This window comes from Bombus huntii, chromosome 14, assembly GCF_024542735.1.
Source record: "Bombus huntii isolate Logan2020A chromosome 14, iyBomHunt1.1, whole genome shotgun sequence".
NCBI classification, from domain to species: Eukaryota; Metazoa; Arthropoda; class Insecta; order Hymenoptera; family Apidae; genus Bombus; species Bombus huntii.
The window spans coordinates 83,200-98,947 of NC_066251.1; the positions used below are offsets into that span (position 1 = coordinate 83,200).

General features: G+C 29.5%; 2 protein-coding genes across 5 annotated transcripts; one reads left to right on the forward strand and one right to left on the reverse strand.

The window, feature by feature from the left end:
- Positions 1-729: 729 nt before the first annotated feature.
- On the reverse strand, positions 730-10,663 carry LOC126873246 (SUN domain-containing ossification factor). Of its 4 annotated transcripts, none has more exons than XM_050633932.1 (7): positions 10,524-10,663; positions 8,844-8,939; positions 7,196-7,400; positions 6,943-7,073; positions 5,131-5,759; positions 2,998-4,934; positions 730-2,581 (listed from the first exon to the last, which is right to left on the reverse strand). In XM_050633932.1, the coding sequence occupies exons 2-7, from the start codon at positions 8,900-8,902 to the stop codon at positions 1,271-1,273; spliced, it is 4,272 nt and encodes a 1,423-aa protein (XP_050489889.1). In that variant the 5' UTR covers positions 8,903-8,939; positions 10,524-10,663; the 3' UTR covers positions 730-1,270. The 4 variants fall into 4 exon arrangements, with proteins under 4 accessions (XP_050489889.1, XP_050489888.1, XP_050489887.1 ...); XM_050633931.1 differs by lacking the exon at positions 10,524-10,663 and adding an exon at positions 9,616-10,081; XM_050633930.1 differs by lacking the exon at positions 10,524-10,663 and adding an exon at positions 9,339-9,571.
- Positions 10,664-10,849: 186 nt separating this feature from the next.
- Positions 10,850-15,389, forward strand: LOC126873256 (dual specificity mitogen-activated protein kinase kinase 6). The gene is made up of 8 exons (XM_050633953.1): positions 10,850-10,998; positions 11,092-12,669; positions 12,845-13,017; positions 13,244-13,409; positions 13,491-13,727; positions 13,813-13,992; positions 14,073-14,290; positions 14,361-15,389. The coding sequence occupies exons 3-8, from the start codon at positions 12,953-12,955 to the stop codon at positions 14,494-14,496; spliced, it is 1,002 nt and encodes a 333-aa protein (XP_050489910.1). The 5' UTR covers positions 10,850-10,998; positions 11,092-12,669; positions 12,845-12,952; the 3' UTR covers positions 14,497-15,389.
- The last annotated feature ends 359 nt before the right edge of the window (positions 15,390-15,748 follow it).

Below are 15,748 nucleotides of genomic sequence, written 5' to 3' on the forward strand. Positions count from 1 at the left end.
TATTTATCATTAGAATATGTATATAATTTCAGCATGGTGATGCTCTTATCTACGAGAGTCGTAAAGTTCTAGAACAGGCTCTGTCATATGTTTCCTGGTTGTTAAATAAGAGAAAGAAATTCGTTCTAAATTCGAAGAATTTTTTCCACGAGTTCAGCACAGGAAGGCTTTAAAGAATGATAAATGATCTTGAATAAGTTTGGAAGACCAACATATCAAAGGTTAATGACTTCGTACTTAGAATGAGTTACAAGCTAAACGAAAATATGTAGTTTATTTAAAAAATTAAAAGTCATCTTGAAATTTTATCTCCATTTAGCCAATATATTATGTACATAATTGTATGTCCCTTTGAAGCAGAGTAAGTTTTATTTAATACCGGTATATAGACAAACTTTTTGAGATACCTAACGATAAGTAAGTATGATAGTTGTGGATGTTTATTAGTCCTGTCTTATTTCGGAATTTCTTCTATTTCTACATTTACCGCTATTAGGCCATTCAGCGCAGTAGTCAAGAAACGTTACAATAAACCTGTGTAAATACACTAAATTCCATTGTCGCTAAGAAATGTCTCAATCATGTTGTGTTAACCACGTGCGCTAACAACACACATTTTATGTATTTTGCCTATTACCTTTACATAAACATCCACAATTTAAAAAAAGAATATTAAATAATATATAAGTTATAATGTTAAAAATAATAATGATACATAAATCAGTCTAGTACGCTATAATAAAGCTTTATTTCTGAAACAGTTCTACGTAAGAGATATTTTAAATAATAATTATATTTACACCTATCGATAGGAAATTTCATACAAACAAATCACAATATTCAGATATTATACGATCTATTTAATGTATGTACAGAGGTACAGACTTATTTGCATATAAAATTTCTGAAGACAGTTCATGGTCAGTTAGTAAAATTTTGTGACATATGTATGCACAATATATGTATATGCACACACTTTGCATATATTTTTTGAAGATATAATACGAGGATTACGTGCCGCATATTATAATATGTTGTGTGATAATATATTATAAAATCTCACCAACTGATCAACTATTTACAGAAACATTATATAGGAATACAGCTCTAGAAATAATGTAAGTCTGTGAAACTGCACAGTATCTTAAGTAACTTCATACGAGCAAAGCATTCGAACCAAGCGTATTTTATACTTAAATAAAAAGTCTTATAAGCTCTAGCAATTTCAAGTTATTCCCTCAATTAGCCGTCATCGGCAAGTTCATTTTAATCAAAAAAATTTTCTCACCATTTTCCTAAAACCAGTGCTCTTTTTCTCCTTTTTTTTTGATATTGACGTCACACTACTACTTCTGGATTCATCACTTTGATCCATTAACAGACCGTTAGTAGTTGTATCACCATCGGTATGAACTTCTTCTGAAGATAGTTTTGAGGGAATATAACTTACTTGTACAGTCTTATCATTAGAATCACGTGAATTCTTACTCCATTCTCCATTCACATCATTTGAATAAGCTTTTCTTTTCTTTCTTGTACTTAAAGCTGTTTTCATAAAGGAAGATGTTACACTTAGTCTTGTGTCTTTTAATATGCCACTAATGTTTTTGGAATTTAAGAGATCTTCAGATTCCATGACAGTTTGTTCACTATAAGCAATTCTTTCCGGAAATATATCTGCTGATAATGAATTCAATTCATTTGAATTGTCAGTACATGAATTATTTAGCTCGGAATTTTTAACGGAATCTGTCTCAGAGTTATCAGCACATGATAAGTTGTATATCAGTTGTATATTACTCTCTGCTTTGTGTACATTATCATCGTGCGAATTAATCATATTTTCTGGGGCAGATTTAAGCCTTTTACAAACCTGTTTTGGGGCATCAATTGTATGCAACACTTCGACAGACGGAGCAATTTTTGGTGTTATTTCCATTTCGTGTGTAACATCTGTTGAAGTTCCGTACTGTGTATTTGGACATATCTCTATATCGTTGTTTACATTTGTTTGATCACCAATCGAGGTGATTGCTTTTTTACGTTTCCTCTTCCTTTCCTTTTTTGTTTCATAAGATTTACCAATAATCATTAATTCGCGGTATGTACCTGTAATGTGAGAAGCTATTTCGCTTGGTCTTCGCTTTTTCGGTTTCTTCGTATGTGAATTATAGTTTTCTGCACTTTTACGCCGCATCATGTCTTTGTCTGACTGTTGCTTCCTCTTAACTTCAACTCCTTTATTGTTATTTCCCCAACAGTACATTAAAATTAAATATATCATAAAAACTTCGGAACATATTAACAACATATGTTGACCTATCATAGAGATTTTTCCATGCCAACTGTCACGATCATGTAGAAGATTTTTCATCGAGTTGGAAAGATTAACGATTTTTTCTTTTAAAATAGAAATTTCTTCTGCCCTTTTTGATTCACGTTCGTCTCTTTTTCGCGTTTCTTCACTCATTGCTGAAACCGTGCGTTCAAGAGATCTTTGCATTTCTTCAACCTGTTTTTTATATCGACGACTTAATTCTTCCAAGTATTGTCCACTCAAAGACATATTTCTTTCTAATGCCTAACAATAATAAAGAGTCTGTGTGTGTGTATACATACATACATATATATATATATATATATATATATATATATATATATATATATATATATATATATATATATATATATATATATATATATATATATATATATATATATATATATATATATATATATATATACACACACGTATATATGTACATATATACATATAGATATATATTCTATATTTATATATTATATTAGCATAAATATGTACATAACAATATGTAGCAAGAGCACTATTAGAGCATTATTATATATAACAAAGAGATTTCGTCTAACAATATGTTTACTGCATTTCAAAACTAGCAATATTATATTGCACAATTTCTATTCTTTTTGTCAGATAATAACAATTAGAATTATTAATTTGATAAGTAACTACATACATACCTTGATTCTATTAGACAGTCTTAGGAAAACAGATTCTTTTTGTGGCATGGTATTTGCCGTTGACTGAGTCACTGAAGCACTTGCAATAGGACCGTTTTGAATATGGGCTGATTCTCCTTCTAAATCCTTTAGATCAGATAATAAATTGTCAAATGTTAAAGAATCTTGAGGAGGTAACTTAATTTCTTGATCTAAAATCTCTGTTTGTTCTTGTTTCCCTTCTTGATCCAGACGTCCCACTCTCTCCACTTTATTTGGTACACTAGCAAATTCCAAGGGTTCCATGTCTGATATTACATCATCATTTGGAAATTCACTGCTGTCAGTAGTAGTTATTGAGACAGAAGCAGTTGTTTGAGGTGAATTTTCGATAGAAATACTAGGAGTTATAGATGGCTCTTCGGAGGCCTTTAAAATTGGATGTTGTTCAATATTTAAAGATACAGGAACAGTTGTTAGTACTTCAGCCTGAATTGTTTCTTCAATTTCCAAAATTGGTATTGATGTTTCATTCTTAATTTCTTCTTTTCCAAAAGTTTTAGCAGGCTTTATCTGTGAAGCTATACTTTTAGAACTAGAAGAAATCTCGACAGGTGTACTACTAGAGAATATGTTAGTTTCTTCACTAGATGGTTCCTGAATACCTTTTTTAGGCTCTTGAGAAGTTATATCAACATTTGAAGTCAAAGCATGTGTAGCTGATGTGTGTTGAAATGTATCACTATTATAATCCTCTTTGTGTTTGTGTGATATATCTTCTTTAATAACCTCTTTGAAATTATTAAATGGTATTTCATGGCTTGTATTCATTACCACTTTACGTTCTTTTATGGCTAATACATTACAAAGTGCAGCAATATATTCAGATTTAAGTATAGATGTTATGAATGCTAGCTGAAAATTCTTACTTGAACTAAATCCTTCATTCAGTTGGTCATGTTTTTCCGTATCTTTTACATTTTCATTATTTCCTCTCGTCTCCTTTTTCGCGGAAGTTTCAACTCCAACGCCATGAATTTTACATAGTCCGCTTTGTCTTAAAGTTCTATTCACCAGATCAATTTTAAGCAATTCATTTAATTGTTTTTCCCTACAACTAATTAATTGGAAGATTTTTGCAAATTTTTGATCTGAGCAGCTATCACAAAGTATGGTATACCTTGGTGTAGTACAACTAATAAAGGAGTTCTCAAGGATATTGCCACTGTCTATACTTTGCTGGATTTTCGTGATATTGTTATAGGTCAAATCACTTGATTTTACTAATACCTCAGCTGCTTTTTTCATAATGCTCAATACAGCATCTCTAGCGCTGCCAAATAAATTTCTTGGTGGTTCACCATTTTCAACATCTAAAATCTCCTCTTCGTCACTGTCTTCGTCGTCATCAACATTTGTATGCGACTCTCTTGGGATTTGATTCTCTGTTTCCGTTTCGAGAACCTCAAATTCACTGGTACCATAAGCACGAAATAAAGAAATAGGACAAAAATGTTCAGATCCGTAATAGGTTTGAAGTTCCACTTTTATAAATTTCCCGAAAAGATGTGGCTCTAGAGCAAAACTTTGAATATCCTTCACATTTTTCGCAGTGAACTGACCAACTGGACTCCAATCTCTTGTAGGAAAACGATCGCTAATATACACTGAAAAATCTTTTGGTGACGAACTAAAAAGTTCAAAATTGGCCAATTCGATCTTCTTAGCTTGAATCGCTTCACAAAGTTCTACCACAAACCATATACGTGACGTACATGTATTAAGCATATATTCATCTCGGGTGGAAACTAAAACGCTTCCAACACTTCGTGCTTCTGGATTTGCTGCTACAAGTTTTGCACCACAATCTGGAGAAGCATAGTTTTTAGAACGAACTTTCATTCCACCAATTCCTCGTGTTGGTGTCCCAGAATTCTGAACAGAAGCATTTGGATGCGCTACAAAACAGGTAATTACTGTTTTATAATTAAAAACAAATTTATAATTAAAATAATAAAAATATTACTTTTTCAATTATAATGTTTGTTACAATGAAATTATTTTCACAAATATTATATGAAAAATGGAACATATTTTCGATTAATTTTTGCGCAACACGACAGCACTATTGTTGAATTTATAAATAGAACTCACTTTTTTTCCTTTCAGCTTCCTCTAATCTTTTTTGTGTCCATTCACTGAAAGATGGGATATCTTCATGTGGATTTGAGGATCCCACAGTTACGATTCCTTCGCCAAGTACAACTGCAGCAGCATCATCTCTATTTTCTCCCACTAATCTAGCTTTAGCATCAGTATCACTTAATTCTGAGGTTGTTGCAAATGTTCCATCAACTTTAGATATCTCATCGGGAAGTACTTTAACAACACTCTCTTCAAGCTTCAACTCTGGCCCATCAGTGGTAATAGAAGCTTGTTCAGCCCTTACTACAACCACTACCTCAGATGTTTCCTCTTCCCCAACTAAATTTGTCAGTAACAAAGATTCTTCTTCTTCTTCAAGACTATTTGTTTCATTACGTGTTTCAGTAATTTCATTGATAATAGATGGTGATGGCGTTTGTATGCTAGATGACATCTCTTCCTGTCCTTTTTTCATCTTTTGTCTTATATTTCCATTTTTCGTCAATATAGATGATTTTTTTGGGAATAATCTAGATTTTGAAAACTCAGAATTAAGCTTTGATTCTGCTAAACTTTGAAGTTCTGCTACAGATGTATTCACCGAAGTTAAAACTGTTGCTTCCTCATTTTCAGAAATTCTGCAAAGAAGAAAACTGAATGCATATATGTACTTGTAATAATTTATGAAAAATTGCTTTAAATAAGGCGATCAACATAATTTTAAAATGCATATGATTTTATAGCTTCGTGCTAAGAAAGAAGTTAGTTAGTTAAATAAAAGATTGTAGGTTAGGAATTAATTATTTTTATTATTTAAGCTAAAAATTTCCGACATTTTTATTTTGGTAACGACTTAGGTTTAAAATTCATCAAACGAATAAAAAATTTCATCTATCAAATTTATTTATGTGTAATGACAGAAAAATATTTAAATTAATTTTTCACTTTCTGATATAGCGAATCCTTCATACAGTGAAGGATCAAGCTTATTCTTCTGAGCCAAAACATACTATGAACGCATTTTTAACGTTCTTATTCCTCTTTTGTATTTGCCAACGATATTTTTATTATACATATATAACTATTTATATGTTATAGGTAAAACATTTTATTGAAAATAAAACTCGTACAATGATCATAATCGTACATCGGTTCAGTCACAATAATACATTTATAATAATTATCATTATTAATTAGATGAAATATGTTTTCTCGGATTGATATTTTTTATTATTTTCATCCTTATATATTTTACTTCTTATCTTTCCCATTTCAAATTACGCATTTAATGCAATCACTGCGTGTCTTATCAGCTATTATCTTATCTTTTATTTTAATTGTCAGGCAAAGATCATTAATTATGCCTTATTACACGTACTTTTTTATTTTATTTTAAGCATAATTTTGATAAGGCTACTAGAAACTAAAACATTTCATATATTGTGCCACAATACTTTTTATGTTACTAAATTTTCATCATTTCAATACCTTAAACATAATAATGAAGACTTTATTACATACATTATACATGAAAGTATAACTTTATAGATATATAAGTTAATTACGATTTCCAGCATAACATCATAGCAATAAATATTGAATTTAATAAAATTTAATTAAAGACTGGGCTCAAAATATTATTTAGTATTTTAATTGTTAATAAGTTCATAAGTAAAAATTAGAAAAGTTCATTCATAAGTAAAAATTAGAAATATCAGTCTATACATGTTGAGTGACGTATATAAAGTTTACATTTTGCAGCCTTATGCAATCAAATGTAATAGGTTTTTTCTGTGTTATGTTGACATAATAAAAACTTACCCATGAGATAAATTAGGTTGTTGAGTAAGAGTTTCAGCTACAATATCTGAATCTTTATAAGGATTCTTTTTCTTTCTTGCTTCGTCATTTATAACTGTTCCGAAGCCAGCAGATTCTTCAATATATTTTTCCTAAATTTTTATAGATGAATTAGATATTTCTAAATAACTAGAAATTTCATAGAATAAGAAATAATGTAATAATTCTTAATAATGTTGCAATTTATAACGTATTTCTTATTTTTAATTCTTACATGATAATAATGATCTTTATAATCAGTTTCTAATTTGTGTAGATCATGTAATTCCGTAATTGGTATAGTGGATGTGTTTAGGTCATTAATTTCCATATTATTTAATGTATTATTATCGACAGCCTCAGAAGTTTCATTCATTTTAAGGGATGAGTGATAATTTGTTTGTGCATTTTCAGAAGCAACTATGATGAACAGAAGTGCACTGTAAACAAAAAAAAAAAGTATCATATAGTAAAAGGCAAGAACTGTATATTATTTCGAAACAGTGTACTTTTATACAAAATGAAATATCCAAAATTGAAGCTTAAAGCTCTTGTTATTATATAACATATATATATATATATATATATAAACATATACATAATATACAAAGATACACATATTCTAAACGCAAACAATTGTAAACTCAGTCCTTCCTCCTGTCCACTGACACGATTAACTAAACTATTATTGTTATTATGTTATATTCTAGATGTATTACAAATTTAAATGGTACGATGATTTCTTTCCTCCTAAGTAAAAATGCCAATTACCTAAACATTGTATCACACAAGATTTATACAAGTTCAAATGACTAGTTTTTAAATTTTCCAGCACCTCTCTGTATGTCTGTTTTTAATTAATAAGTAATCCCGAAATTGTGAAAATTATATATGTGTAACAAAAAATTGTTATTTACTGTTCTATAAACAAGAAGTTAATGTCGTATTTTATTAAACTCAATATGCAATCTACTTATAACATTGCAAACAAATGTTTGCAACTACATTTTATATAATATTTTTTTTATTATTAATTATATGTAAGAAAATAATATGTAAGAAAAAATCATGAACACCCTGCTGTACACTCTTATAAATCAAACGTTTTTATTTTAAAACAGTTTTATACATGATGAAAATATCTCAATATGATCATTTTTCGCAATGTCTTATAATTATATTACAATAACGTATTATAAATAAGTAATAAAAATATTGTAGTAATAAGTAATAAAAATATGTTAAAACAAATGAATAAGTTAACAAAAAATATGAAATTAACATTTTCCATTTTATATATATATACATGAGAATTTATAATTTATAATAAAATATAAATATTAAAGTAATGATACTTTATACTTAACTTTTTACAAAATTTATATTAATTCATAAAATAATAAGAAATTTACTTGAAAATATAAGTAGATATTCACATATTCATTTGATGTATTATATTTTTATATACGTATTTATTTTATATACTTCCTTCACAAAGTTATAATGTATAGAACATTAAAATGAATTTATCTTTTTACAAGTTAATAAAAATTTGTACTTTTCGAGTTGAAATTATGGATATAAACTCTTTCTATATTCTATATGTGTCAAATATTGTTAATTCATATATTATGGTATTCTAAACATCAAATTTACTAACAATATATTGTAACCTTGTGTAACACTAGTTAAAACACTAGTTGTAAGGAGGATTAATAGTAACCTTATACTTTTCATTATTTTTGTGCATTTAAATAAAACATACCGGTTAAACAATATGCTACACTAGTACTACTAAAAATTCAGTGCATAACAAGGCTATCAGTAATTTTATATACACGTGCATGTAAATTGTTGATAAAAGAGGAAGAAAAAATGCTTACCTGGAAGCAACTGATATAAAAAGTAATGTCCAATACACGCACGTTATACAAATCTTCATCTTCTTAAATGCTCACATTACTCTTCAGAAAATTCCTCTGTTAATAGATAGATATTTTCATAAATGTAAAAACATATCACGACTTTACTACTATACTATCATCACTACTGCCGTTACTGTTATCACCGCCACTACCACCATCTTTATAACCCCTTCTATAACCATCAGTATCACCACCACAGTTATTATACAGTAAAAAATCTGACGTGGTCAAATTAGGATGGTTTTGACATAAAAATAATCGAATTATCCATAACTTCGTTACATATCATTTTGTCGTGCTGCAATTTCAATCATTTTGTGCAAAATTTCTTGTAACAAATAATGCAATTTTTAAAAGAACGACAGTACACTTCGTATCAAAAATCTTTCTACGTGTAACGAAAACAGCTGATTCAATCAAAGCATGTGTTGTAGGTATCTTACTACTACTAACCTATTTATCCAATGACTTTCTACAATATGATCTCGAGTAAATAGTGTCCAAATAAATAATGTTCAAGCAAATAGTGTTCATGAATATCTTGAATAAAAAATTGAAAAACAACTTATTTTGTCGTAATATTTTTAACTGAAATTTTATACAAAACTATACTATTACATGTAGATATCATAAATAATGTAAACAGATAAACTTTACTTTGGCGAACATAAAATTATTGACTATATATATACTATATATATATATAGAATCCAAAAATTCAAGTCTTAACCTTAGGAATTTAACAATTCAGAAGTTATACATATGTAAAATTGAGCGTTTTCAGTGTATTTAACACGTTACTTTGACTCCATATTGACTTCTATCTATAATTCGTCCAATAAGTGGAGTTGCTGGCTGCAAATAAATGCCATAGGTATATGTCCATGATAAATGTACATAGGTGGCTACCATTTTACGGCGGGATTTTGGATCCTAAGTATTGGATTAGGTTTGAACTGGTTTAAAGATATCTTTTATTGGGTTCCTTTACTTCTATAGAAGTTTATAGAGGTGTAGTAGAAGTTTAGTTCAATGCTAATCTGTACGGAGCACGGTTATGTAAAGAGATCTTGGCGCTCGTGCACCGTAAACATAGAAAAACATATGGTTGACTCGTGAAAAATCAATATGAAAGACAAGAAAAATCATAATCTGCGCATGCGTAATATGCTATGAATATTTCACAGAGCAGGGGCACTTTACTCATCTGTATCTGTCTTCTTATAGAACGAGAACCTTCTGGTCTTTCGTGTTAATTTTTCACGACTCAATTTTCGGACGATTTCCTTTGGCGAGTGTCGAGACCCGTTTACATAATTATGGATCGTGGCGTCGAGACCTGTTTATACGATCATGGAGCGGAGTGCGGACCAATCAGATGATTGATAGAAGCTAATAGAAGCAATATGACGTCATACTATCCTGTAAAATAAGTTAAAACGCTTAATTTTACTAGAGAGAATTTCCCCTCTGGTGTTACATATTCATGATTCTTAAATCGCTGGATTCTTAAAGTTAAGACTGATATTTTTTTGATCCTACGTGTCGAAAACCATTAAATGACAAAAAAAAGAAAAAAGTAAATGATTTCATGTCCACTGAAATAAAGTATAATCTATTTAATAAAAAGATACAAACTTTTTATGCGACAAACGTTCTTAGCATCTTCAGATAATAGTGATTTTATTTTAAACTTCTAATTATCTCTTCTCTGTAAAATTATCTCTTTTTGGAACACGCGAAATATATTAATCTATATATATGCGTCTAATATGGCAACAATTACGATGTCTACAATTATAAATCTTCTCTTTGAAAAGCATATAATGATGTCTGGCACATTATGTCGTAAGATATGATCTTGGATAATGGAAATGCATCATCTCACAAGATTACACATTCAGATGATACATTTAATACATATCCTTTGAGAGCTGTCTTCAAATTAGAATTATCAAAAATTGCATCTTCTGGTTAAGTCCCATGACATCCAACATCTATCACTGTGAAACAATAATTGTGATCAACTAATCCCAGAACTACATTAGTGTAGTTACGATTGGCAGGCACTAAATGACAACATGTTTTCCATCTAAAGCTCCTATGCAGTTTGGTTAGTTTTACCTTGCATGAAATGCTTTTGCAATGTCCAAATTCAATCATTTATATTTTTGTATACCTGAAACAATGAAATATCTTGTTTCAGGAACTAGGATTGTTACATGAGTACATATGAATGACAATTGTTCAACAAGGAAAGATGGTACTGCTTTTGAAACACATGCAAGGCCAACACCCGCGAAAATAAAGAAAAGAGAGAAAGATAACTAATTTTAATAAACAACAGGCCACATCGATTGACAATGATGTTAAAGCATTAGAGGGTATTTTCAATAATCGGGAATCTGATGAATTTGGGACGTTTGGAAATTCCATTGCAATGCAACTGCAAACATTGCCAAACGAGGTGGCAATTAAATTATAACAAGATGTACAAACTTCAATTATGTGAACGCGCTTAAATTATATACAATCATTGTCTCCATCTGCCTCTGCCTGTAGCATTACTCCATCACTTTGAAGATAACAACATAGAAGACACACAGATACACAAAAACAAACATCAAATATTCGAAATCTCTTTTCATTTTAACTGATTACCTTGTAAATTTAAAAAATTTCTATTATTTATGATAGTGTCTAAAAAACTGAAATTAAATAATTATTGTAATCCAGTGGCTTTCAATGACTGCTTAAAAATGTTGACGAAATCGTAAGATTGGATATAAATGTAAGTATATATATACATATATATTATAAACATAAAAAAATTGAAGAAACTTTGAGGGTCTTCCAAAGCAAGTTCTTTCAACAGAGTGTTGTTTGCTTCTAACACATTCCCTTTATCAATCCTATTTTATGTTCAAACTTTCTTTTTACATATTCTTCTAGTTATTTAAAGTTCACAATTTATTATTTCAAAGACAATCCGAATACTTGCTGCAGCCACTTTGTCACACGCCATATTTAAATCTAAAATAAATAAGCTTCGAAACAAATAACTGTATCTTAATAATTAATCGCGAATTAAGGAAACTTTAAACTGTTACCATGCTTGCATTTTGGACACAGAGCTCAAGAGTTTCCTATCGTTAAGTATTGAGTGTATCACATAGCAGAGCGAGGTATTTATGCTTTGGCAATGTTCTTTTCTATTGAAACAGATGTAAATATGCAAATTAGAGAGTGATTATAGTTACCGTTAATACATAATTTTGACATTTAGTCAATATTTCATTACAATTCTGTCTGTTCGTTGCTTCAGTAACAACACTTTATAATCTGAATTCGGCGCGGATTAGTTCACGCAGTGTTCAATAGAGGGAGTATGCTACAGCACACAATGTCATGACAACGATAATCAACTGTTGCGACATTAAAAGTCATGACTTTTAATGCAGCGTGTAAACGTACCTTTAATGCTTCGTCTTAAATAATTTGAGACATATTATAATTTTACTATTAAACAATTTATCAATCAGCTATGTATTATTATTTCATTAAATTTTGGAATAAAATATCACAATCCTCTTTCTTTAAAATTTTCTAATATATCTAGAGTACGATAATTCAGTTTAGAGTTTAAATTAAGAGTTGAAAGTGAATTGGCTTTTGTGAGCAATTTCAAGCGACTATTTGAGTTTACTGAAAACTTCATATATGGGCAACGGAGATTTAGAATTTTGTCAATATTATCTTACAATATCATCATGTTATTAATAAGGTATTGTGTGAATTGTTGTTAATGATCTTACAATAAAAATATTTCCGAAGAAATTTAATTTTATTTACTAGTTTACTTGTATTTATCTGCTGTAAATTCACTGCATAACCTTTAATCCTTAATAACTAATATTATCCTAGTGTATAAAATAAACATATATCAACTTTTTTTACAGAATACATATCTGTCATTTATTAGGATTCATCTGAATATGTATTATGTTCAACTGCATATACTGCCACGATTGCAGACTTAATATTATTTATTAGTTGTCTATTGAATTATGGCTGTACGTCGAGGAAACAGAAACTTGAAATTGCAGGTCTCTGAAGAGACACCTGTGCCTGTGTACGTAGTATCATTATTTTGTTAATCTATTATTATAATAGCAATTTATTTTTATCAACAGTATATAAATATATTCTTATGAATAAATGTGAGAAACGTATATCCAAGTGAAAAATATATCATAATATATCAGTACTGTTCTGCATTTTAATAAATTACTTTTTTTTGATAATTGTCCAACTTTCAGTAATATTATGAAGTTGATAATAACTTTTATACATTATAGCACTCCGCCAAGAAATTTGGATAAAAGAACAACAATAACCATAGGTGATAAAACATTTGTAGTAGAGGCAGATGATTTAGAAACAATCTGTATCCTTGGACGAGGAGCATATGGTATTGTGGATAAAGTACGACACAAACAAAGTGGCACTATTATGGCAGTTAAGGTATAACGTATTCTTATGAAGAAATCATATTACTATATTTCTTATGTGTTTGCAATTAAATTGTTTTATGTATTATTATAGAGAATAACTGCAACAGTTAATACACAGGAACAAAAGCGTTTACTTATGGATTTAGATATTTCCATGCGTAGTTCAGCATGTCAATATACAGTACAATTTTATGGAGCATTGTTTAGGGAAGGAGATGTTTGGATATGTATGGAAGTTATGGATATGAGTTTGGACAAATTTTATACGAAAGTGTATAAGCATGGTCGTGCCATTCCTGAAGATATTTTAGGGAAAATTGCTTTTGCAGTAAGGAGAAACTGAATGACTATAACAAAAAACTTACTGTTTATTATAACATCAATCGTAATTATAATTTTAAAAATGTTTACAGGTAGTAAGCGCATTACATTATCTGTATTCACAGTTACGGGTGATCCACAGAGATGTGAAACCTAGTAATATTTTAATTAATCGAAAAGGAGAGGTCAAGATCTGCGACTTTGGTATATCTGGTTATCTTGTGGATTCTGTTGCTAAGACTATTGATGCCGGTTGTAAACCATATATGGCTGTACGTAACTTTCTAAGATAGATTATAGCATCTCTAATCCTGTCTATTCAATAAATTCTCCATTGTAACCTTTTTTTTAGCCAGAAAGGATAGACCCGTCGGGTAACCCTTCACAATATGACATCAGATCTGATGTTTGGTCGTTAGGTATATCTCTTGTTGAACTAGCGACAGGAAAATTTCCCTATGAATCTTGGGGAACACCTTTTGAACAATTAAAACAAGTTGTAAAGGATGAAGCACCAAAGCTGCCAGCTGATAAATTTTCGGCCAATTTCGAAGAATTTATCAATAAATGGTAAATCCAATTGTTCGTAATGTTATTTTAAATCCATTATATACAGTTCAATTAATAATTGTTTTTTCAGTTTAATGAAAGATTATACTGCCCGTCCAAATTATAATCAATTACTGAAACTTGATTTTATCACAGAGCATGCCAAAAAGGACATAAATGTTGCTGAATTTGTTGGAGAAATTTTAGACCTACCTGAAGTTGAGTAATCAGCATAGTATATAAATATTTTTGACATGGTGTGTTACATGATCTTTAATGTAACTTCGTATTATGTATCGAAGTTATATAATCAGTTCTCTATATCTTCATCAGCCATATTATTCACTCATACATACGCACGCTACAAGTAAATTAAAGTATAGTGTAAAACATAATATGTGTAACTTTTGTCTAAAAATCGATGTCTTCAGACAGTTCACTTTCTTGTTTGTTCAATATGTAACCAATGTATAATTTTGCATTAATAATTTCTTCAGGATTAGTAACTATTCTTTAAACAGAGAGCAAACCCATGTAAATAATATACAAATATTTTCTCACATATAATAATAAATTGTTATTGTAGCAATGTAGTAAATAAAATCTAAATTATAAATACTTGATTGAACTAAGTATTATATATATATATATATATATATATATACACATACATACACACACACACATAATATAATATATATTTCTATATAACACGTGCTCTACATAACGTGATTCTAATGATAATAAATTAGTGATATTAATATAAATAACACGAACAACAACTGAAAAAATATTTATTTACGAGGAAAAGTTATGTAAAAAATATCTACCTTTTTGGAAGAGTTTAAATAGAAAAAATATAGAGCTAATTACATTTGTCCATTTATATATACCGTAATAATGTAACAGATATTAATTGATAATAAATATAATTGCGAAAAATATTACAAATATTATAAAGTGTAGGTCAGTACAAATGCTCTATTGTAAGCACCGAGGAATGAAATAATTTTTTACTTACTGTAATAGTAGAGTAAAATGATAAGAAATCAGTGAGTTATTTTAACGAGTATAATATTATTCTTATAATACATATTAATAAAAATTAATTTTGATTTCACTAAGGTATATTCGAAGAAAATGTATCACATTTAGAAGACATTTTTCTATATTAACGAAGGTGTTTATGAAATTTTCATTTATATACAAGTAACATATAAATCATAAAATTTTCATACTTTTTCCTTTATAATGTACTTATATGTATATATATAACTGTACTTATATATGTACTTACACACACACACACACACACACACACACACACACACACACACACACACACACACACACACACACACACACACACACACACACACGCGCGCGCGCGCGCGCGCGCGCGCGCGCGCGCGCACGCACGCACGCACGCACGCACGCACGCACACAAGTACATATAAGTGCATATATAAGTACAGTTAT

Excerpts from the sequence above, each read along its gene's own strand:
- LOC126873246 (XM_050633932.1), bottom strand. The coding sequence starts at position 8,902 with ATGAAGATTTGTATAACGTGCGTGTATTGGACATTACTTTTTATATCA. Across the intron at positions 4,935-5,130 it reads GGAAGCTGAAAGGAAAAAAA|CGCATCCAAATGCTTCTGTT; the intron begins GTGAGTTCTATT and ends CCTGTTTTGTAG. Across the intron at positions 2,582-2,997 it reads GACTGTCTAATAGAATCAAG|GCATTAGAAAGAAATATGTC; the intron begins GTATGTATGTAG and ends TATTATTGTTAG.
- LOC126873256 (XM_050633953.1), top strand. The coding sequence starts at position 12,953 with ATGGCTGTACGTCGAGGAAACAGAAACTTGAAATTGCAGGTCTCTGAA. Across the intron at positions 13,018-13,243 it reads GAAGAGACACCTGTGCCTGT|CACTCCGCCAAGAAATTTGG; the intron begins GTACGTAGTATC and ends TATACATTATAG. Across the intron at positions 13,410-13,490 it reads GCACTATTATGGCAGTTAAG|AGAATAACTGCAACAGTTAA; the intron begins GTATAACGTATT and ends GTATTATTATAG.